This window comes from Heterodontus francisci, chromosome 14, assembly GCF_036365525.1.
Source record: "Heterodontus francisci isolate sHetFra1 chromosome 14, sHetFra1.hap1, whole genome shotgun sequence".
NCBI lineage: Eukaryota > Metazoa > Chordata > Chondrichthyes > Heterodontiformes > Heterodontidae > Heterodontus > Heterodontus francisci.
In genome coordinates, this window is record NC_090384.1 from 54,792,808 (window position 1) to 54,818,242 (window position 25,435).

At 44.3% G+C, this 25,435-nt stretch overlaps 1 protein-coding gene across 6 annotated transcripts in view; it reads left to right on the forward strand.

Annotated features, from left to right (window-relative positions):
• ush1c (Usher syndrome 1C) overlaps nt 1-8,976 on the forward strand; it is a 309,503-nt gene extending 300,527 nt beyond the window's left edge. For 5 of the 6 annotated variants that reach the window (XM_068046233.1, XM_068046236.1, XM_068046237.1 and 2 more), the window contains one exon: nt 6,500-8,976. In XM_068046233.1, the coding sequence (XP_067902334.1) occupies nt 6,500-6,512 (13 nt within the window). In that variant the 3' untranslated portion in view covers nt 6,513-8,976. The remainder of the gene's footprint in view (nt 1-6,499) is intronic. The other variant, XM_068046239.1, reaches the window with a different exon arrangement.
• Nucleotides 8,977-25,435: the final 16,459 nt, after the last annotated feature.

Sequence of the window (25,435 nt, forward strand, 5' to 3'; positions counted from 1 at the left end):
ATATTGCATACAAAAGTCAACTAATCATCTTTTTGCATTCCTTGAGTGCCTGCATTCCATGTGCCATTGCCTTGCCCAGTGTTCCTACACAGTGCCACCCCAGTGGACAGCGTGGCTGGTGAAAGACTGCTGACTTTCAGTGGGGACCACAGATAACCTTGCAGGATGACCCAGCTCTGGCCCTAGAAGGCTCAGTTTTGAACAGCATCAGCTTGACATAGACAGCAGCAGTCAAGGCTGGCTGGCTGACAGGACACAGCAAGGACACTGGTAGAGGGGCAGTGATGGGAGGACAAATGCTGTCAACCTAAGAGAGGTCAACAGGTTCGTGCTCCACTCACTCCCCTTCTGAGTTCTCTGCATGAGAACTTGTGTGTGACCTCACCCTCCAGCGAGATGGTACCTGTGTTACCCTTTCCCCTGCCCTAGCTGCAGGTAAACTGTATCCAGTGACTCACCAACATGCAGATCCTGCCTCTAAATGATCTTCTAAAGTAAGTACAGTACCAGTAACTGAGCTGGTGGCTATGAGTGTGAGATTAAGTGACAGTGTTTCATCATGATCAGTCTCTTGCATTTCACAAGTTGCTGGACTTGGGTATATGGATGGAGAAAAGTACAAGATTAGAATTGAGGTGAGAGGAGGAAAGCCAGAGGTTCAAGAGTAAACCATCTGTAGTTTGTAAATCAGATGAGATTGTGAGATGAGGGGCAAATGGAATGTGAGGAGGAGGATTAGGTATGAGCATACTGTCATGTTCAATAGTTTCAGCCCCACTGCTGGCCACTGTCTCAGTGATGGTCTCTGGTGATGGCAAGCACGGTCTCCTCCACTGGGGTGAGGACATGCAAGATGTGCCTGTCCTCCACTGATTAGCTCCTGCTGCCTGTGGCTGTGTGCCATCTTGTCGTGTAAGAGAGAGGAAGTTTGTCAGTGAGTGTGGTGCAATGTGCCTGACTGATGTACATAGAGTCATTACAGCACAGAAGGAGACCAATTGGCCCATCAAATCCATGCCAACTTTCTTTGAAGAAAACCAGTCTGTCCCATTCGCATGCTTATTCCCCATTGCCCTGCAAGTTTATTTCCAAGTGCCCATCCAATTTCCTTTTGAAATCATTAATCATTACTGCATCCACCACCTTCTTGGCAGCAAGCTCCAGGCCATTGTTACTTGCCATGTAGAATTAGAATTAGAATTAGAACATTACAACGCAGTACAGGCCCTTCGGCCCTCGATGTTGCGCCGACCTGTGAAACCATCTGACCTACACTGTTCCATTTTCATCCATATGTCTATCCAATGACCACTTAAATGCCCTTAAAGTTGGCGAATCTACTACTGTTGCAAGGAGGGCGTTCCACGCCCCTACTACTCTCTGAGTAAAGAAACTACCTCTGACATCTGTCCTATATCTATCACCCCTCAACTTAAAGCTATGTCCCCTCGTGTTTGCCATCACCATCCGAGGAAAAAGACTCTCACTATCCACCCTATCTAACCCTCTGATTATCTTATATGTCTCTATTAAGTCACCTCTCCTCCTTCTTCTCTCCAACGAAAACAACCTCAAGTCCCTCAGCCTTTCCTCGTAAGACCTTCCCTCCATACCAGGCAACATCCTTGTAAATCTCCTCTGCACCCTTTCCAAATCTTCCACATCCTTCCTATAATGCGGTGACCAGAACTGCACGCAGTACTCCAGGTGCGGTCTCACCAGAGTTTTGTACAGCTGCAGCATGACCTCGTGGCTCTGAAACTCGATCCCCCTACTAATAAAAGCTAACACACCATATGCCTTGTTAACAGCCCTATTAACCTGGGTAGCAACTTTCAGGGATTTATGTACCTGGACACCAAGATCTCTCTGTTCATCTACACTACCAAGAATCTTCCCATTAGCCCAGTACTCTTGCATTTCTGTTACTCCTTCCAAAGTGAATCACCTCACACTTTTCCGCATTAAACTCCATTTGTCATCTCTCAGCCCAGCTCTGCAGCATATCTATGTCCCTCTGTAACCTACAACATCCTTCGGCACTATCCACAACTCCACCGACCTTTGTGTCATCCGCAAATTTACTAACCCACCCTTCTACACCCTCTTCCAGGTCATTTATAAAAATGACAAACAGCAGTGGCCCCAAAACAGATCCTTGCGGTACACCACTAGTAAGTTCTTCCTTACAGCAGCACCCACAACCCCCCCCCCCCCGCCCCCGCATCTTTTGCCCAAACTTTAAATCTGTATCGCCGAGTCCTTGTACCCATCAGCGAATGGGACCAGCTTTTCTTTGACTATCTTATCTAAAACTGCTATAATTCTGTACCCTTCTATCAAATATCCCCTCAATGTCCTTTGCTCTAAGGAAAACAAAGAACAGTACAGCACAGGAACAGGCCATTTGGCCCTCCAAGCCTGCGCCGATCTTGATGCCTGCCGAAACTAAAACCTTCTGCACTTCCGGGGTCCGTATCCCTCTATTCCCATCCTATTCATGTATTTGTCAAGATGCCTCTTAAATGTCTCTATGGTACCTGCTTCCACCACTTCCTCCGGCAACAAGTTCCAGGCACTCACCACCCTCTGTGTAAATAACTTGCCTCGCACGTCCCCTCTAAACTTTGTCCGTCTCACCTTAAACCTATGTCCCCTAGTAACTGACTCTTACACCCTGGGAAAAAAGCTTCTGATTAACCACTCTGTCCATGCCGCTCATAACTTTGTAAACCTCTATCATGTCGCCCCTCCACCTCCGTCGTTTCAGTGAAAACAATCCGAGTTTATCCAACCTCTCCTCATATCTAATGCCCTCCAGACCAGGCCAAACCTCTTCTGTACCCTCTCCAAAGCCTCCAGGTCTTTCTGGTAGTGTGGCGACCAGAATTGCATGCAATATTCTAAGTGTGGCCTAACTGAAGTTCTGTACAGCTGCAGCATGACTTGCCAATTTTTATACTCTATGCCCCAACCGATGAAGGCAAGCATGCCGTATGCCTTCTTGACTAACTTATCCACCTGCTTTGCCACTTTCAGTGAGCTGTGGACCTGTACGCCCAGATCTCTCTGCCTGTCAATACTCCTAAGTGTTCTGCCATTTACTGTATACTTCCCACCTGCATTAGACCTTCCAAAATGCATTACCTCACATTTGTCTGAATTAAACTCCATCTGCCATTTCTCCGCCCAAGTCTCCAACCGATCTATATCCTGCTGTATCCTCTGACAATCCTCATCACTGTCCGCAACTCCACCAACCTTTGTGTCATCCGCAAACTTACTAATCAGACCAGCTACATTTTCCTCCAAATCATTTATATATACTACAAACAGAACGTAAATGAGTTTCTCCAAACTAACCTCTTGGCTAAAATCCCTCATACCTGGAACGATTCTGGTAAATCTCCTCTGCACCTTCTCAAGGACCTCACATCCTTCCTAAAGTGTGGTGACCAGGACTGGACGTTATACTCTCTTTGTGGCCTAAGCAGTGGTGTATAAAGGTTCAGCATAACCTCCCAGCCTTTGTACTCAATCTGTGAACATGCACCCCAAGGATCCTCTGTCCCTGCACACTCCTAAGAACTGTGACATTAAGTCTATATTGCCTCTCCCTATCCCTTCTGCCAAAATGCATCATCTCACACTTCTCTGTGTTAGATTCATTTGCCACTTTTCTGCTCATTCTGCTAGCCTTTCTGTGTCCTGTTGTAGTCAATTTTATCATCCTCACTGTTTGCTACACCACCAGGTTTGGCATCATAGGCAAATTTTGAAATTTTACTCTGTATTCCAATATCCAATTCATATTTTTTATATATATCAAACGAAGCAGTGGTCCTAGTACTGAAATTTGGGGAACACCACTGTCTCATTCTCCATTCTGAAAAGCAACCATTTAGCATGACTCATTGTTTTCTGTCCTTAAGCCAATATTTTTTATCCAAGCAGATCCTTCTCTTCCATGAGTCTCAATTTTGTTAACCAGAATTTTATATGATACTTTGTCAAACGCTTTCTTAAGATCCATATAGACAACATCCATTGCATTTCCTTCAACAACCTGCTTTGGTACTTCATCAAAATCTTCAATTCGATTAGTAAGCACAATCTGCCATTTACAAATCTATGCTGACTCTTAATTAACTCAAACTTTTCCAAATGTCTGTTGATTATTTTCCCTGATTATTCTTTCGAAAACTTTACCTGTCATGGTTGAATAGCTGGCTGTGTGTGCAAGCTGTGAGATATCCTAAGGATGAGGTGAAGTTATGAATGTGAGATATGGTTTTTGAGTGGTAGCAGTTGTTGGTCGGTGATTGATGGGGGTGTGGTGCAGTGAGCTGTGTGTGAGGCCAGTGATGCAGTTGGTGGGATATGGCATTTGAAGATGCGTACACTGACCTTAACCACTTGTGTGAGATCATTATACTTCTTGCAGCACTGCATCCAGGCCCTTGGGGTTGCGCTGCTACATATGTGCCTGGTCCCATTGCCTGAAAAGAATTTGTCTGAGGGGTCTCCTGGCTCCTATGGATAGAGGATGTCTCTTCTCCTGTCCTTGTATTGCATCAAGGCTTCCAGTGCTCTGTCGCAGAACTTTGGAGCCTGCTGTCTGCCATGTTGAGCCAGTCTGTGCCTTTCCCAGGTCAAACTGATTTCTAGAATGACTTGCAGCACCGGCTCAGGCTGGCTGTAAGCACTGCTGGCTCGCTTGAACTCATAGCCATTCAGCAGCACATTTAGTACTGCCTGCATACTGTAATCATTTAAATGCACATGCAGCTTGCAGCTACCTGTGTCTGAAGCAACAAGCTTGGGTTAATCACAATTCCAGTTCCTGTTTTCAGATGCTATCAAATTTTTCCCCCAAAATGTTGTACCTTTGTGATTCGAGCAACTCCAGGTCTGTTTTGAAATTTGGAACTCTCCTTTTGTTTATATCCCAAATCATTTTGTGTTTGAAGTAAAACATGTTATTCTCCAATCCGTATTACTTAACAGTTTAATTTTGTTGGCCTTATTGCTAGTATTTCTTTTTGACCCATTGATAACTTTGGAATTGATTTAAAAAAATTGTTTAGTTTTATATACTCTTTCTATTTTAGCAGTATTAGGGTGCTTCATCTACCAAAGGTAATGTTTAAAAATAGTGGCTTCTTGTTGATGCAGAATGATAGGCTGAATTTTAACTCCTAAAAACAGGTAGGTTGGGGTAATGTTAGAGGTTTAAAAAGTAAGAAATCTGAAACTGAAGTCCAACCCGCATCGAACCCACTCACTTCCAGTTTTAACGGAGGCGAAACAAGAGGCAAGTTAATAACTGGCTTGCAGGACTCAGGTTGGTCATTTAAATATTATAATGAGGCTGTGTGCCTTTATTGTAACATTCTATTTTTAACCCTAAGCAGCCTGGTTTCCCAGGCCTTGAGAAACTCGGCAGCTTAAAGGAGGTGCGAGGGACTGAATCCCTCATGTAAGTGCCTTTACAGCACTGCTTGTGGGCCAGAAGAAGCAGAAGGGTTTCCTCCAGGCCCAACAAGCCACCCAGTAAACATCCCCCTCCATCCCCGCCACCCTGATCTGTCTGCTCCCCACACCCTGAGCACCATCGTAACCCCTCAACCACCAACTTCTTCCCTCGACCACCAATTGCTCCCCGAACCACCATTGGACCACCCTGCCCCCCTACACTCGACCACCATCGGATTCCCCCACGGTCTGTCTGCTCTCCCACCCATCCCCCACCCCGACCGCCATCAGAAGCCCCAACCACCAACTCCTTCCCTCAACCACCAACTGCTCCCCAAACCACCATTGGACCACCCCCCTTCCATCCCACAACCAACCACCATCAGATCCCCCAGAACCACCATCGGATCCCCCATGATCTATCTGCTCCCCACCACCCCCCCAACTATCTGACCCTATGACCACCAACTGCTTCCCCTTACAACCACCATCAGACCTCCCCCACAATTGGGAACTCCCCAGAGCACCATTGGAACTCCCACCTCTGTGATCCGGATTCCCCCTCATGATCTGAACCCATGTGCAGGACATTCAGGAATCCCTTTCCTCCTCAGAATAGCACCCCTCAACCACCCACCCCCCACTCCCCACTCCACTCCTACAGAGGACTCACTTTAAGGTTAATATCAAGGCCAATGTGTCATTGGAAAAATATGAGTTTCAGCCCATGGTTGCCCAGAGAGTGAACTTTAATGGGCCCTGTGAAGAGAGGAGGTTAACCAGGGGCAACAGGGATGGTGGGGAAAAAAAAGCAAAAGCAACTTATTCAGTGTTATCCACAATGTACCCTTCAACAGCCAGTCAAAGAGCTGTATTGGAAGAGACCCTAACAACAGGTTAACTACTGATTGTTCTAAATCAGGGAATGGTAGATTGCGTAGGAAGACCTAACAAAGGGGAGAGAATGGTTTTTTTTGATGTACAGAAAAATTTGAATTAATTTTAAACTGTTTTTTCTTTATAGGACATTCTTTTGACAATGAAGAGAAATAAGTCACATCACAAGGAGCACTCCCCCCAGAATCAAATCATTTCCATAAAGGCCATTGTTTTAATGTATGAAAATAATAATGAAAGCAAATCAGATTAATTATAATGAAAATGATATAAGATGCAGATGATACATATTGCTGCAAGTAGTGAATAAAAATTGAATGTTTTTTTTTCTAAATGGAATTAACAGGAACATTTAGTCGAAGTATTATGATTTTTCATGTGCTTGTGTCAAATTTGTTTTGATTAGAGATCATGTTGTATGGTATAGGCAAAGAATGAAGTCTACACAGTCAGATCTTCTTAAGACTTACATTTTCAATGGCACCTCTATTATAATGCACAATGGAGCTTAAACCTGAATTACATGAGCAAAAAGTACTAAACCTCATAAACCTGTTACTATAAGGTTTGACTGTAGAACCATAAAGCTGCTGCAAATCTGTGTGTCTTTGATGTTGTTCTGCTGGCAGAGATACATAGGTAGGCTTGCATGATTAACTGATTGAACTGCTTCCAGGCTGGGTGAAGCAATATGTACCAGCTGAGCTATCTGGTTTTATCTGATATTGAAAGCCAAAGTATCAGGTAAGAAAAGCACAGTCGAGGTCCAGGGATGAAATCTCACTTCAAAGCCAGAGCAGTAATGCCACTGTTATTTAATAAGATTAAACTTCAGTGATCTTAGAGCCTTTAACAATGCTTTGCAAATGAAATCATCAATGATGGCAACATTCCAGTGCTATTGTAGAAGGTAGTTCATTGACAAACTGAAAGCAGGAACTCAGAAAGGGGAGGTTCTTGTGAGAGAAATGTGTGTGAGGATGAGGTGGTGTATCTAGATGTTAATCATGAGTCCTGAGAGCCAGGCAATGCTGCTAGGTGGGTGATGGGAGTGTGGTGCATTGAGCAGTGTGAGAGGCTGGTGTTGTGGTGGGTAGGAGATGTCATGTGAAGATGCATTCACCGATATTAACCACCCCACATGAGGTCATTAGCCCTCCTGCGGCACTACTGACAGGGCCGCGGGTTCAGACTCTGGGAGTTGACCTCCTTCGCCACCTGCTCCCACCCCCTTTGCCGGGTAAACCTTGAGGGTCTCCTGGCCCCCTCATTGGACCATGGTGTCTCTCCTGCTTCCTACCTCCAGCACTGCATCCGTCAGTCTACATCCTACTGTGTGCCCTGGTACTCAGTTTGTAAACATTTCCATTGCAATAATCTTTTTTTCTACCCTCCCTTTAACAGGCAGCCAGCCTTTAAGAAAAAGCAGGCTGCTTGTGCCACAGGGTGTGTATTTACACTACGAGTGCCTCCTGCTGTGTGCATAGCTCACCGGCAGTGTTCAGATGAGGATACTAATGCTGCAAACACAGGAACTTGTGCCACAGTCATTCAGATGAGGTGTGTAGATGAATTTTGTGTCTTACCCACCTCTATCTGAATAGGGTCTGCACACCGTGAAATGCAGTCTCCCCACCCAAAAATCAGCGTGAATGAATTTCACGTCCACTAAGGCTATTTCTGCAACTCTCACTCCTAAATGTGCTCCACTCTGCAATGGAACTTGATATGTATGGACCACAATATTTGACACTGGCCACTGTAATTTCTAAAAATGCATCCCATCATTTATTCTGAAGTATCTGTAGTGATTTTTGATCATTTACATCATGTAATTTCTTGTACCGGCAGTGTTCCGATGAGGAGACTAATGCTGCAAACACAGTGTGTGACCTGGAATATTAGGCTCAACAATAATATGCACGAGTATAGACGATAATATATTTATTTAATTATAGTGATGGCTGGCTACTGAATCACCTGCACACAGGAATTAAGTGGCTGTATTTCTAATAGTCAGTTTTGTTTCGCATGTCTTAGATAAAAAGTTCCTGAGCACACAAATAGCAAATAGATTTAGCTATTTATTGTTTTATCTGCACATTGAGTATGTTGGTATTAAAGCTGTAATTGCTCCAAATTTTTGATCATAAATGTTTTTCAAATTAAATCTCTGACACTACAAAAGTCAAATTTATTTATAAATATGTGGTAACCTAGTGCTTCTAGAGACAGTTTTGACCACAAAACCATTAAGGAAACCATCACCAATCACAAGCTATTACGGTGGCAGGAGCACTGATTTAGTTCTGCTGCTCAATTGTTCTGAATAAAAATTGTTCGGCTTATTTTATTGTTGGGATTACTTACATTAGCCATACTTTAAATGTATGTGGAATATGGAAATTTAACTCCAAGCTTTGTGGTCTAAAACTGCCTTCTAGGACATTTACCAGCTTAATCTTTGCCAAAACATTTTTCTTGCATATTTGGTTGTGTTAAGGAGCTAGCACTGACACAAGTGCATTGGGCTGGATGGCTTCATTCTGCACAGTAATTGTTATGTTCAACAAGCTCATAAATGTCTTGGCATTGGTTGTTTAACACCTGGAAGTAACCCTCCCATTAAAGGGATAGACTGATGTCATATCAGGTATGGAAAATCAAAATCATTTTCCAACTCTACATGAAGGTACTTTTGTCTATTTCTTTCCATTCAAATAGGCATAGGAAAGTGGTATAAGAAGAGAGCATAAGTAAATACATTCTACAGATTTATTTGACTAGCCAAGAAGGAACAACTGATGATCAAGGAGCTGTCTGACTGCAAAACATTGTATTTGACTAAGTAATATTATCACAAATTTCCGTTCTGAATTTGCGTTCAGTGGGTCAATGAATTGTTCCATCACAGCTTTCCCAAGGCTATAGAATTTTAAAAGGAAATATCCTATTTTTGATGAAGTAGTAACATCAATGGCAAGATTGGTGAGAGATTGTGCATCATCTTCCTCTGGCAACCTAAATGGGGTTTTTAACATATCAATGAGGATGATGATTAACATTTTTGATCATTTTCCTCATCACTCTGCCTTATCCAGATACTTTCTTTTTGTGGCAACATGTTCTATTATCATCATCATCAAGTATGTCACATGCTCTTTGTTGTTGAAAAATGGCTTCTAATGTAAGTTATGAGGGACCACCAAGTGAACTTCACTCTGTTGAATTGAGAAGTGAATGATTCTTCCTTTGGTTCTGCTGTCACAATTCACAGACTGTTCCAATGCAACGGCAGCACAGTGGCGCAGTGGTTAGCACCGCAGCCTCACAGCTCCAGCGACCTGGGTTTGGTTCAAGGTACTGCCTGTGCGGAGTTTGTAAGTTCCCCCTGTAACTGCATGGGTTTCTGTCGGGTGCTCTGGTTTCCTCCCACAGCCAAAGACTTGCAGGTTGATAGGTAAATTGGCCATTGTAAATTGCCCCTAGTGTAGGTAGGTGGTAGGAGAACGGTGGGGATGTGGTAGGGAATATGGGATTAATGTAGGATTAGTATAAATGTGTGGTCGTTGGTCAGCACAGACTCAGTGGGCCAAAGGGCCTCTTTCCATGCTGTATCTCTCTATGACTCAAAAACTCAGTCCACTCCTGACCGAAAGAATTCTTGATTCAAGCAACTGGAGAATTTCAAAGTAGAAATTAATGTAGTGGATTTTACGTACTGAATCGTACAATGATTATGAGCAATACACTGTTTATTGTCCTTTGTTTTGGTGTATCATCAAAGAAGTTTGAATGGTTTAATTGAAGCTGACTTTTTCCCAGTTAGCTGTTAGCCAGAGGCCAGAGGAATACTTAATTCTAAACGGCCCATTGAATTGTGATCAATTGCATCAAATGTATTTAAACCGTTCAACAATTCAAATTGCACTCCCGTCGCTTTGGGGCGGTAATGCCGCCTAAGTGCTTTCTTGCCGCTGAATAAATCCGGAACCAACGTCATAACGTCGGATTTCTGGGCGGATGCATCCATCACTGTTCTTCGGCCCCGCCATGCCTTGATTCCCACACCAAACGGCCTCACTAAATTCTGCTCAATGTGAGCACTATTGCAGTCCTTGATTGGTTACCTAGCTTTTTCCACAATATGGCATCAGTTCTGGAGAAATAGACATCCTACATAAGTGGTCTCTTGCTGCTTCAAGTCAAAGACACAGGCATCCTTGAAGTGGATGATATATCTATCAGCATCTGTTGTGCAGTCCTTCACAGCAGAAAATTTGTTACCAGCGTTACGATCAGGTGAGAAAGGTGTCTAGGGATCCCTTTCAGCCTTCACCTGGTCTTACTGTAACAGGATTTAATTTTAAACACACCGTGTTTTGAGCTCCCCCTTGGTGAATCCTTGTTCACCACTGTCCAATTATAAGGCAAAGAAATGAGCACAAACAGGCTTTCTTAGATTTAAAAAAGAAAAGTGAAATTTATTGAAACTTTAACTTAAACTCGAATTTGGTTAACGACTACGGATACACGCTGCACCACACACTAGCATGCATGCGCGATACGCACATGCAAATAGAGACAGAAAAGAGCAGAAGAAAAATAAAGTGGAGAGGTTTGAGGCAATATCTGAAGAGTTTCTTGTTACTGTGCTCTGAGCTCACTGTAGAGTCTTTTTGTAGGGAGTTCTTGCTTGTAGGTAATTCTTGCATTTCATTGGGACCCAGTATTCTTGCACCTTGTTCACTGTAGGAGACTTTTCTCTCTTGGGGTTCCTGTGTCTTCAATGGATTCCAAAGTTGGTGAGAAAGAGGTCAAAGCAGATAGGAGAGGCTGCGGTGAGCCAGCCACGCGAGGTCTTTTCAGTCCAAGAGCAAACAGCTTTCACAGTTCAAATTCTCTGCGGCGAGTTTTAAAAAAACCTGCAGCAGCCAGTTTTCAGTTAGTCATGTGACTAAATTGGTCTGACCACGTCTTCTGTATATTGGGAGCAGGGACTGGTTCCTTTGTTCCAACACTGTCTGCTAGAATGATAAAATGTCTTTCCGGCTAGGGGCCTGGCAATTCCTTGTAATAGGCCCTCTTTTCTTCCCAGCAGCAATTTGAAGTTTAATGTCCATGTGGTAAAATTAATGTGCCTCATTCTTGGCAGGTGGGGGCCTGCATGATACCAGTTTGAGATTTTCTCCTGAATGCTAAAGCTGCTGGAATGCAGGCCATCAGCTACACTGTGGCCTCCTGCATGGATATGCTCACATGCGATTTCGCCCAAAATGGTAGGGAAATGGTAAACTCTTTGCTCAATGACACACCTGCACTGAGATCTGACAACACTCAAATCAAAAGGCACGAGGCCAGTAGATGAGGAATATGGAACTAGTTAATGAATGTTGGTATAGTCTATCTGGATTGTTTCAGTTACACTGTAGCGATCCTTCTTTCTCCATTTACTGAAAATGAGCCTGAAATTACCAATTAATTAACAGACAACAAAAGACACAGACTATTAGGCGGGCTGTTCAGAAAGGGAAAGACTGTGGTGGAAAGAATTAGATAGACACAAACAAGATGTGACACTAATCAGTGTCATGTTTAAATTCAATTCAATGTTAAACTAAAAGCTGTTAGGATGGTGTATTGGTTGTGGTGGGCAGTTGTTTTTCCAGTTGTCTAAGAAGTGTTCATTTGTCGAGAAGAGTCAAGATGGAGGTATTGAATTAGGTATAACACCTTTAAGGAAAGTATCCAGAATGTGATTTCTGATGTGTGTGTGTGTGTGTATGTATATATATATATATATATATATATATATATATATATATATATATATATATATATATATATACGTATTTATATTTATTCATTCTCAAGATGTGGGTATCATTAGCAAGGTGATAGGTAGTTTAGTCAAGCTAAGTGACCACCTCAGAGGGCAGTTAAGAGTCAACCATATTTGTGTGGGACTGGTGTCACATTTAGGGCAAGGAAGACAGGTTTCCTGTAAACTAGATGGGTTTTCATAACAATCTGACAGCTTCATGATAACTTTTTGATACTGGTATATTATTTTTTTTCAAAAAAAAGATTCTGAAACTGGTGGGATTTGAAATTGTATTCCTGGAATATTTACTGAGGCCCCTGGAGCACTAGGCCAGTAGGATAACCATCACTCTATTGTACCTCTTAATATCTTTTCCTTTTGTTGCCTGTGTGCCTTGGAGCCTTTCCAGAGCTGTTTTCTCCTCCAGCAATTCCTCATTTTCAGAACTGGTATATTCTGGTCACCCAGCTGGACTCCTCTATCTATTGAAACATTGGACTGAATTTTACAGCCCCCTGATGTCGGGGGTCGTGGTGGGGGAGGGATGGAAAATGCCTCTGGCAGAGGCCCGTCACAGGCCTTGATGCCGGGAAGGCCCGGCCTGATATTGCCGGCGGTGGCGAGGCCTTGTGGCGGCACCCCTCCCCACCCCCCTGCTACTTAGCGACGGAAGCCAAATTTACATATGTTAGAAAAATTTAAATGAATAAATAAATGACCTACAAGCCCCCGCGGTCCATTACGGGGTGATATTGGTGCCAGTGGATGGCACTCCTGCACCTTCGGATACGCATCCGTAGATCCGAGGTGGGACACTGGTGGGGAGGGGGAGGCAGGTATGTTTTTCAGTGTGGGAGGGAGGGGAGCAGTGTCAGAGTAATTCTATTGGTCGAGGGGTTGGTGGGAAGGGGTAAAGTTTAAAGTTTCTGAACTTTGGTCAGGAGGGAAAGTCAGGTCCACAAGGTAAATGTTTTGGTGGGGAGGGGACAGAGGGAAGGTAATTATTTCCATGGTTATTGGGGGGTGGGAGAGGGTCAGGATAAATGTATTTAATTTTTTCATTGCAATGCAGCTTTAAAAATTTAAATTAAATGGTAGGAATTGAAGCCTTTTAAAAATGATGTCAATACCGGTACAAAGGCTGCTGATGCCATTGCCAGGGAGAGACTACCCGCCCCCTCCTCCTCATCAGTGTGGGCTGTCTGCCCCGGCCGTTTAAATGAGCCACCCTGCTGAATATCGTGGCGGATCTGCTAAATGCGGGCCGCCATTGTTTGCAGTCGCCGAAGTCAGCGGTGGATGTAATGTAAAATGCAGCCCGTTATGTAGGACACAACCTATAAAGGTCCAAGTTCCCCCAGAACAGTCTCAGCACTTAAACCTCTGGTGCAGAATTACCATAATGTTCTTTATACCTATAGGAACAAAGTACTGCAGATGCTGGAACTCTGTAATGAGAACCGAAAGTGCCGGAAATACTCAGCAGGTCTGGCAGCATCTGTGTCGAGAGAAACAGAGTTAATAGTCTGAATTTTGAGAGGCCTCCAGTGTCAGGGGCCCTGTTGGGGGTGTCCGGAAAATTCTTCTGGGAGCGGCCCGCCATGACGCCCGATGCCAAGAAGGCCCTGCCGCATTTTACCGGTGGCAGCAAGGCCTTCGTGCCGTCCCCCACCGCTCGACGGTGGGGCCTTCATTTAAATATTAAAATGAACTAAAATAAGTGCAAATCACCTTGTCCCGGCTGCTGTCCCACACAGATATTCCAGCTGCTGGGACTCCTGTCGGAGTTCCGAGGCATGACACTGGTGCGGAGGCGGGGAGAAGTGAAAATTTTAGAGCGGGGGGGAGTGGGGAAACACTTATTATTGGCTATGCGGATGGTGGGAAGGAGTTGAGCGGCAAATCTTATGAGGTTAGGGGTGGGGGAGGGGGTGGTTCGCATTGCCAATTAAGTTTATTTAGGGTTGGTGGCCCTAAAATAGACATTGAGGAGGGAGAAGGATGGCTGAAAGGGCCTCCAGCAATTATTAAAATTTTAAATTCACATTTATAAAAATGTCCCTTTAAAAATTAAAATATCCTCTAAGGGCTTGAAGCCCTTTATAAATTGGCACCAGTGCCTGCGCAGTGGCGCTAGACGTGCGAAATATCACGGGGGCTCAGCGATGGCACATCCGCACGGGAAGACCGGCGATATCAGCGTGCCGCCGTGAATGGCAATGTGCTCATAAATTTCAGCCCAATGTTTCAGATCTGTGACCATTCATCAGAACTGGAAAACGTTAGAAATGTAACAGTCTTTGAGCAAGTGAAAGGGGGGAGGGGAGATAAAGAACAAGAGGGAATGTCTGTGATAGGACAGAGGAGGGAGAGATGTAATGACAGAGATGTCATGCAACAGTATGCAAATGAAGTGCTAAATAGTTGTAGTGAAAGACAAAGCACGAGTCCAGAGTGAGTGCTAATAGCAGAATAATGAACAGCTCTGTACGAAAGCAAAAACAGGAAAAACAAGTTTAAGACGAGTACATGGTTAAAAAATAAATAATTAAAAAAAGAAAACATATTTAGATTTATTTAGAGATACAGCACTGAAACAGGCCCTTCGGCCCACCGAGTCTGTGCCGACCATTAACCACCCATTTATACTAATCCTATATTCCTACCACATCCTCACCTGTCCCTATATTCCCCTACCACTTACCTATACTAGGGGCAATTTATAAGGGCCAATTTACCTATCAACCAGCAAGTCTTTGGCATGTGGGAGGAAACCGGAGCACCCGGAGGAAACCCACACAGACACAGGGAGAACTTGCAAACTCCACACAGGCAGTACCCAGAATTGAACCCGGGTCGCTGGAACTGTGAGGCTGCGGTGCTAACCACTGCGCCGCCCCATTTAAGTTTATAAAGTTTCCTCTATTTGACATCCTAGATTGATTATGATTAGATAACCTGCTACAACATGCTGCAGATGAAGTGATACATGAGGATTACTTGAAAGTTAACACTAACTTTATGGTTACCTTTCTTGGGCAGACATTAAAAGGTATTGTTTGAAGAGAATTCTACTTTTCACATCAGGTACTGCACTGTCTGCCTCAATTACTACAGACACTGCACATTAATGTTGCAGCCCTTCTGATTACTCAAAACATACCTACTTTTGCAAGTGAAGCCACTGTACATACAAAAGCCAGTAGCACTCAAATGCAACTGCATTTTGTAGCAATCTCATCCGCAAGTTTATTGTGCTTATTTCTGCTGGGTCATATTGACTTAGTCAAGTATCTGTTATAAGCAGTTTGTCTCAACAAATGCTCTCCCTGAAGTGGGAGAATGCAAACTTGAGAAAATTAGATTTGGCAGCCTTTCCAAAGACTAATGAACAAATTTATTGTTATATAGTTGAATATGAAATGCAAGATGCTGAAACAAAAACAAATACAGGCATAGGTAAATGATGGTAACCACTGCCTGCAACAAACATTTACATATAAAATCTTTTTTAAAATAAATATATAAATAATGAGGTGTTATTCCTCGATCTTGCGTTGAGCTTCACTGGAACACGGCAGCAGGCCAAGGACAAAAATGTAGGCATGAGAACAGGATGGTGAATTAAAATGGCAAGCAACTGGAAGTTCGGGGTTATGCTTACAGACCAAACGGAAGTGTTCTGCAAAGTGGTTGCCTAATCTGCGTTTGGCCTCCCCAATTTTTTTTTTTATTATTCATTCGGGGGATGTGGGCATTGCTGGCTATGACAGTATTTATTGCCCATCCCTAACTGCCCTGAAGAAGGTGGCAGTAAGCTGTCTTCTTGAACCGCTGCAGCCCTTGGGGTGTTAGTACATCAACAGTGCTGTTAGGAAGGGAGCGCCAAGATTTTGACCCAATGTAAAGGAGACTGCATTTTGAGCAGCGAATACAGTATAATAAATTGAAAAAAGTACAAGTAAATCGCTGCTTCACCTGAAAGGAGTGTTTGGAGCCATGGATGGTGAGGAGAGAGATGGTAAAAGGGCTGCTATTACAGCTCCTGCGAATGCATGGGAAGGTATCTGGGGTGATGGAGGAGTGGACCAGGGTACCTTGGAGGGAACAATCCTTTTGGAATGCTGAGAGGGGAGGTGAGGGAAGATGTGCTTGGTGGTGGCATCACGCTGGAGGTGGCGGAAATGGCGGAGGATGATCCTTTGGATGTGAAGGCTGGTGGAGTGGAACATGAGGACAAGGGGAACCCTGTCACTCTTCTGGGAGGGAGGGGAAGGGGTGAGGGCAGAAGTGCAAGAAATGGATTGGACATGGTTGAGGGCCCTGTCAACCACAGTGTGGGGGATCATCGGTTGAGGAAAAAGGAAGACATATCAAAAGCGCTGTTATGGAAGCTTATCTCCTATCCACAAAAAGCAGAAGAAATCCAATCCAGCCAATTACCGCCCCATCATCTATTCTCAATTTATCAGCAAGGTGTTGTTGGTGCTGCTATCAAGTGGCACTTAGAAATAAGCTGCTCAATGATGCTCAGTTTGGGTTCCACCAGGGCCGCTCGGCTCTGGACCTTATCACAGCCTTGCTCCAAACATGGAAAAAAGTTCTGAATTAAAGAGGTGAGGTGAGAGTGACTGCCTTTGACATCAAGGCAGCATTTGACAGAGTGTGGCGTCAAGGAGTCCAAACAAAATTGAAGTCACTAGGAATCGAGGGAAAACTCTCCCCTGATTGAAATCATATCGAGCACAAAGGAAGATGGTTGTGGTTGTTAGAGGCCTATCATCTCAGCCCCAGGACATCACTGTTGGAGTTCCTCAGGATAGTGCTGTAGGCCCAACAATCTTCAGCTGCTTCATCAATAACCTTCCCCCCTCATAGGGTTGGAAGTTGGGATGTTTGCTAATGATTGCACAGTGTTCTGTATCATTCACAACTCCTCAGATACTGAAGCAGTCTGTGCCTGCATGCAGCAAGACCTGGACAACATTCAAGCTTGGGCTGATAAGTGGCAAGTAACATTCATGTCACACAAGTGCCAGGCAATGACCACCTTCAACAAGAGAGAATCTAACCCTCTCCCCTTTATGGCATTACCATCACTGAATCCCCCACCATCAACATCCTGCGGGGGTTACCATTGAACAGAAAAACTTAACTGGAACAGTCATATAAATACTGTGACCACAAGAGCAGGGCAGAGGCTGGGAATTCTGCGGCAAGTCACTCACCTCCCGACTCCCAAAACCTATCCAGCATCTACCAAGGCATGTCAGGAATGTGATGGAATATGCTCTACTTGCCTAGATGAGTGCAGATCCAGCAGCACTGAAGAAGCTCAACAGCATGCAAGACAAAGCAGCCTGCTTGATTGGCACCCCATCTACCACCTTAAACATTCACTCCCTCCGCCACTGGCACACAGTGGCTGCAGTGTGTACCATCTAAAAGATGCACTGCAGCAACTCACCAAGCCTCCTTGGACAGTGTCATCTGAACCCGCAAACTCTACATCTAGAAGACAAGGGCAGCAGATACATGGGAACACCACCACATGCAGGTTCCCCTCCAAGTCACACAGCATCTTGACTTGGAAATATATTGCTGTTCCTTCACTTGTCGCTGGGTCAAAAACCCGGAACTCCTCCCAAGCAGCATTGTGTGTGCACCTATACAACAGGGACTGCAGTGGTTCAAGAAGGCAGCCCACCACCTTCAGCTTCTCGCTGCAGCAACTCACCCTCTATGAGCAACACATATTACCATTCTCAAGGACAGTTAGGGATGGGCAACAACGCTGGCCTTGCCAGAGATGCTCACAGCCCATGAACGAATAAAAAATGTCAGCAGATGAAAGTTCCAATCTGTCCCCATGGACAGGAAAAATAATATCCAGCTAATTGTCTTTTCTTAATGCTAATAAAAGTTAACCACACAAGATCAATGGATTCAGGAAACTTTATCACAATATTTCATATACCAAAATTAAATGGTTTAACCTTTGTTTGTGAGATACATAATTTCAAGATAATTACATGCTTTCCTCCCTGGTCTTCTGGTGTACTCTCTGACAAATGTTGTCTTTATTTCAGGAGAGTAAATGCCATGTCTAGTAACAATCTAGCTTAAAATTAAATGTATCATTAAAAGTTAGTCAACCCACAACAGGTTCACCAAGGAACTGGGAATCCATGGATGGTGAATTGTAACAGCCTTGGGCCTAGGAAAATAGTCAAAAGTCCATCCAAGAAGCGATCTTTATGCAAAAACCCCAAGACGTTCAGAGTGAGTTGGTAGGATAACCAATGGATATTCTGATAGGAACAGCAAAACGCAGTGATGAATTCAAAGATAGGGGTGCCAACCCTAGTTGGACATAAATCTGGAGGTTTTATCACTTGTCCTCCTGCCTCCAACTGCCCTATCCCCATGCTTCTGCTATTGGTTACCAGCATGTCCATCCTAACGCTACTTTCCCACCCCAATTGAAAGTGAGACCAATCATTACCCAATTGGATTATGCTTGACTATCAGTCAAGCAACCTTTCTTTCATCTCCAATATTCTTCTAACTAATAAACAAAAATGTTAAACGAAAATGATAAAAAGATACAACTTTCTTGCAGTTTTTCTCCCAGGTTGCTTGCAGCAGTGTCTAGGAGATTAATCCTGAATTCCCAGAAATGCCAGGCCAATCCTGAAGGGTGTCTCTAACTGATTCTAAAACATCTAAGCTGATTGGTATGACTTTGATTGTGTGAATGTCAGGGGCACTTTTCTGAAATTTGTTGCATAACTTTATAAATATTGCCCTTTGCTGTAGCTGTTCAAAAATTTATGAAAATTAGTAAGTTTAACATAACCACCTTGATTTTGTACTCTGTGCCCCTTTTTTTTTAAATTCATTCACGGGATGAGGGTGTCACTGGCTATGCCAACATTTATTGCCCATCCCTAATTGCCCTTGAGAAGGTGGTAGTGAGCTGTCTTCTTGAACCGCTGCAGTCCATGTGAGGTAGGTACACCCACACTGCTGTTAGGAAGGGAGTTCCAGGATTTTGACCCAGCGACCGTGAAGGAACGGCGATATAGTTCCAAGTCAGGATGGGTGTGACTTGGATGGGAACTTGCAGGTGATGAAGTTCCCATGCATCTGCTGCTCTTGTCCTTGAAGGTGGTAGAGGTCACGGGTTTGGAAGGTGCTGTCTAAGAAGCCTTGGCGCATTGCTGCAGTGCATCTTGTAGATGGTATACACTGCTGCCACTGTGCGTCGGTGGTGGAGGGAGTGAATGTTTGTGGATGGTGTGCCAATCAAGTGGGCTGCTTTGTCCTGGATGGTGTTGAGCTTCTTGAGTGTTGTTGGAGCTGCACCCATCCAGGCAAATGGAGAGTATTCCATCACACTCCTGACTTGTACCTTGTCGATGGTGGACAGGCTTTGGGGAGTCAGGAGGTGAGTTACTCGCCACAGGATTCCTAGCCTCTGAACTGCTCTTGTAGCCACGGTATTTCTATGGCTAATCCAGTTCAGTTTCTGGTCAATGGTAGCCCCGAGGATGTTGATAGTGGGGGATTCGGCAAAGGTAATGTCATTGAATGTCAAGGGGAGATGGTTAGATTCTCTCTTGTTGGAGATGGTCATTGCCTGGCACGTGTAGCGCAAATGTTACTTGCCACTTATCAAGCCTGGATATTGTCCAGGTCTTGATGCATTTCTACATGGACTGCTTCAGTATCTGAGGAGTTGTGAATGGTGCTGAACATTGTGCAATCATCAGCGAACATCCCCACTTCTGACCTTATGATTGAAGGAAGGTCATTGATGAAGCAGCTGAAGATGGTTGGGCCTAGGACACTACCCTGAGGAACTCCTGCAGTGATCTCCTGGAACTAGGATGATTGACCTCCAACAACCACATCCATCTTCCTTTGTGCTAGGTATGACTCCAACCAGTAGAGAGTTTTCCCCCTGATTCCCATTGACTCCAGTTTTCTTGGGGCTCCTAGATGCCATACTCGATCAAATGCTGCATTGATGTCAAGGGCAGTCACTCTCACCTCACCTCTTGAGTTCAACTCTTTTGTCCATGTTTGAACCAAGGCTGTAATGAGGTCAGGTGCTGAGTGGCCCTGTCGGAACACAAACTGGGTGTCACTGAGCAGATAATTGCTAAGCAAGTGCTGCTTGATGGCACTGTTGATGACACCTTCCATCACTTTGCTGATGATTGAGAGTAGACTGATGGGGCGGTAATTGGTCGGGTTGAACTTGTCCTGCTTTTAGTGTACAGGACATACCTGGGCAATTTTCCACATTAGAACATAGAACAGTACAGCACAGTACAGGCCCTTCAGCCCACGATGTTGTGCCGAACCTTTAACCTACTCTAAGATCAAACTAACTACCTACCTTTCATTCTACTATCGTCCATGTACCTATCCAAGAGTCGCTTAAATGTCCCTAATGTATCTGCTTCTACCACCACTCTCTGTGTAAAGAACCTACTTCTGACATCTCCCCGAAACCTTCCTCCAATCACCTTAAAATTATGCCCCCTGGTGATAGCCCTTTCCACCCTGGGAAAAAGTCTCTGACTATCCACTCTATCTATGCCTCTCATCATCTTGTACCCCTCTATCAAGTCACCTCTCATCCTTCTTCGCTCCAATGAGAAAAGCCCTAGCTCCCTCAATCTTTCTTCGTAAGACATGCCCTCCAGTCCAGGCAGCATCCTGGTAAATCTCCTCTGCACCCTCTCTAAAGCTTCCACATCCTTCCTATAATGAGGCGACCAGAACTGAACACAATATTCCAAGTGTGGTCGAACCAGGGCCTTATAGAGCTGCAGCATAACCTCGCGGCTCTTAAACTGAGTCCCCCTGTTAATGAAAGCCAACACACCATACGCCTTCTTAACAACCCTATCAACTTGGCTGGCAACTTTGAGCGATCTATGGACATGGACCCCAAGATCCCTCTGTTCCTCCATACTACCAAGAATCCTGTCTTTAAGCCTGTATTCTGCATTCAAATTCGACCTTCCAAAATGAATCACTTCACACTTTTCCAGGTTGAACTCCATCTGCCACTTCTCAGCCCAGCTCTGCATCCTGTCAATGTCCCGTTGCAACCTACAACAGCCTTCCACACTATCCACAACTCCAGCAACCTTTGTGTCATCGGCAAACTTGTTAACCCAGCCTTCCACTTCCTCATCCAAGTCATTGATAAAAATCACAAAGAGCAGAGGTCCCAGAACAGATCCTTGCGGAACACCACTGGTCACTGAGCTCCATGCTGAATACTTTCCATCGACTACCACACTCTGTCTTCTATGGGCCAGCCAATTTTGTATCCAGACAGCCAACTTTCCCTGTATCCCATGCCTCCTCACATTGCCGGGTAGATGCCAGTGTTGTAGCTATACTGGAACAACTTGGCTAGGGGTGTGGCAAGTTCTGGAGCACATGTCTTCAGTACTATTGCCGGAATATTGTCAGGACCCATAGCCTTTGCAGTATCCAGTGCCTTCAGTCGTTTCTTGATATCATGCGGAGTGAATCGAATTGGCTAAAGACTGGCATTTGTGATGCTGGGGACTTCAGGAGGGGGACGATCATCAACTTGGCACTTCTGGCTGAAGATTGTTGCAAATGCTTCTGCCTTATCTTTCGCACTGATGTGCTGGGCTCCCCCATCATTGAGGATGGGGATATTTATGGAGCCACCTCCTCCAGTTAGTTGTTTAATTGTCCACCACCATTCACGACTGGATGTGGCAGGACTACAGAGTTTTGATTTGATCTGTTGGTTATGGGATCGCTTAGCTTTGTCTATTGCATGCTGCTTTTGTAGTTTGGCATGCAAGTAGTCCTGGGTTGTAACTTCACCAGGTTGACACCTCATTTTGAGGTATGCCTGGTGCTACTCCTGGCATGCCCTCCTGCACTCTTCATTGAACCAGGGTTGGTCTCCTGGCTTGATGGTAATGGTAGAGTGGGGGATATGCTAGGCCATGAGGTTACAGATTGTGGTTGGGTACAATTCTGCTGCTGCTGATGGCCCACAGCGCCTCATGGGTGCCCAGTTTTGCATTGCTAGATCTGTTCAAAATCTATCCCATTTAGCACGGTGATAATGCCACACAACACAATGGATGGTATCCTCAATGTGAAGGCGGGACATTGTCTCCACAAGGACTGCGCGGTGGTCACTCCTACCAATACAGTCATGGACAGATGCATCTGCGGCAGGCAGATTGGTGAGGACAAGGTCAAGGATGTTTTTCCCTCGTGTTGGTTCCCCCACCACCTGCCGCAGACCCAGTCCAGCAGCTATGTCCTTTAGTACACGGCCAGTTCGGTCAGTAGTGGTGCTACCGAGCCACTTTTGGTGATGGACATTGAAGTCCCCCACCCAAAATACATTTTGTGCCACCCTTAATGCTTCCTGTAAGTGTCGTTCAACATGGAGGAGTACTGACTCATCAGCTGAGGGAGAGCGGTAGGTGCTAATTCGTAGGATGTTACCTTGCCCATGTTTGACCTAATGCCATGAAACTTCATGGGGTCCAGAGTCAATGTTGAGGACTCCCAGGGCAACTCCCTCCCTACTGTAGACCACTGTCCCGCCACCTCTGCTGGGTCTTTCCTGCCTATTGATATAGCTTGGGTGTTGTATTCTTTATTAATCACTCTCTCAACTTGTCCTCCCATGTTCAATGATTTATGCACCAATGCACCTGGGTCTCTCTGTCTCGCCACATTCTTCCTGCCAAAATGAATCACTTCACACTGCTCTGCATTAAATTTCATCTGCCACTTGTTTGCCCATTCCACCAACCTGTCTATGTCCTTTTGGAGTTCTACACTATCCTCCTCATAGTTCACAATACTTCCAAGTTTTGTATCATTCGCAAATTTTGAAATTGTGCCCTGTACACCAAGGTCTAGGTCATTTATATATATCAGGAAGAATAGGGGTCCCATATGGACTTCTCTATAAACCTTCCTCCAGTCTGAAAAATAACCAATAACCAGTACTCTCTGGTTTCTGTCACTCAGCCAATTTTGTATCCCTGTTGTTTCTGTCCCTTTTATTCCATGGGCTATAACTTTGATGACAAGCCCATTATGTGGCACTTTTTAAATGCCTTTTGGAAGCCAATGTACACCACACCAACAGCATTACCCTCATCAACACTCTCTGTTACCTTATCAAAGAAACTCAAGCAAGTTAGTTAAGCACAATTTGCCCTGAACAAATCCATGCTGCCTTCATTAATTAAGCCACTTTTGTCCAAGTGACTTAATTTTGTCCTAAATTACCGTTTCTAGAAGCTCCACACCACCAGCATTAAACTGACTGGCCTGTAGTTGCTAGGCTAATCTTTACATCCTTTTTTGAATAAGGGTGTTACATTTGCAGTTCTCTAATCCTCTGGCACCACTCCTGAGTCTAAGGGATTTTGGAAAATTATGGCCAAGTACCCTCGCAATTTCCACTCTCCCTTCAGTATCCTTGGATGCATCTCATCTGGTCCTGGTGCCTTATCAACTTTAAGTACATGCACCCTATCCAATACCTCCTCCTTATCAATTTTAAATCCTTCAAGTGCCTGAACTACCTCCTCTTTCACCATGATCTGTGCTGCGTCTTCCTCCTTGGTAAAGACAGGTGCAAAGTATTCATACTACCTCAGCCATGCCCCCTGCCTCCATCCTCTGTTTGGTCTCTAATCAGCCACACTCCTCCTTTTACCACCCTTTTACTATTTATATGCTATAGAAGACTTTTTGGATTCCCTTCTATGTTAGCTGCCTGTCTCTTCTCATACTTTCTCTTTGCTTCTCTTATTTGCTTTGTTGAATTTACCTCTGAACCTTTTACGTTCAGCCTGGTTCTTGATTGCATTATCCACCTGGCATCTGTTGTCAGCACGCTTTTTCTTCATCATAATCTCTATCTTTTCTGTCATCCAGGGAGCTCTGGATTTGTTTGCCCTACCTTTCCCCTTTCTGGGAATATACTTTGACTGTGCCCAAACTATCTCTTCTTTAAAGGCAGCCCATTGTTCAGTGAGTTTTGCCTGGCAACCTTTGACTCCAATTTACCTGGATCAGATCCATACTTACCTCATTGAAGTTGGCTTTCCCCCAGTTGATTATTCTTACTCTGGATTGTTCCTTGTCCTTTTCCATAGCCAATCTAAACCTGATGATACAATGATCACTATCTTCTCAATGTCTCCCTACTGACAAATGATCCACTTGGCCCATCTTATTCCCAAGAACCAGATCTAGCAATGCCTCTTTTCTCATTCGTCTAGAAACATGCTGCTATAGAAAATTCTGAACACACTCTAGGAGCTTTTGCCGCTCTCTGGTCTTTACAGTACTACTATCCCAGTCTATATTTGGCTAATTAAAGGCCCCAATTGTAACTACTCTATGCAGGAACACAAGAAATAGGAGCAGAAGTAGACCTGATGGCCCATCAAGTCTGCTCCACCATTCAATATGAACACCCCAACACCATGAGTCCTTGTCTTGCCTATTAATCTTTTATGTGGCACCTTATCGAATGCCTTTTGAAAATCCAGGTATACTACATCTACTGGTTCCTCTTTATCTACCCTACTAATTACATCCTCAAAAAACTCTAATAAATTTGTCAAACCCTTTAGTAAAACCATGCTGACTTGTTCTTCTATGCTTTTCCAAGTGCAATGTAGAGACTTCCTTAATAGTAGTTTCCAGCATCTTCCCAATGACAGATGTTAGGCTAACTGGCCTGTAGTTCCCTGTTTTCTCTCTACCTCCAATCTTGAAAAATGGCTTACATTTGCCAACTTCCAATCTGACGGGACCATTCCTGAACCTAAGGAATTCTGGAAAATCATAGCCAGTGCTTTGACTATCTCTGCAGCTATCTCTTTTAGAACCCTAGGATGTAGTCCATCTGGTCTCGGGGACTTGTCAGATTTTAGACCCTCAAGTTTCTCCAATACTTTTTATCGACTGATATAAATATCCTTAATTTCCTCACTCTTTTTAACCCCTAATTTACTGGCTATTTCTGGTATGGAACTTATGTCATAACGTGAAAATATTTGTTCAATGTCTCTGCCATTTTCTCATTCTCCATATAATAAAACCAAAATACTGCAGATGCTGGAAATCTGAAATAAAAACAAGAAATGCTGGAAATACTCAGCAGGTCTGGCAGCATCTGTGGAGAGA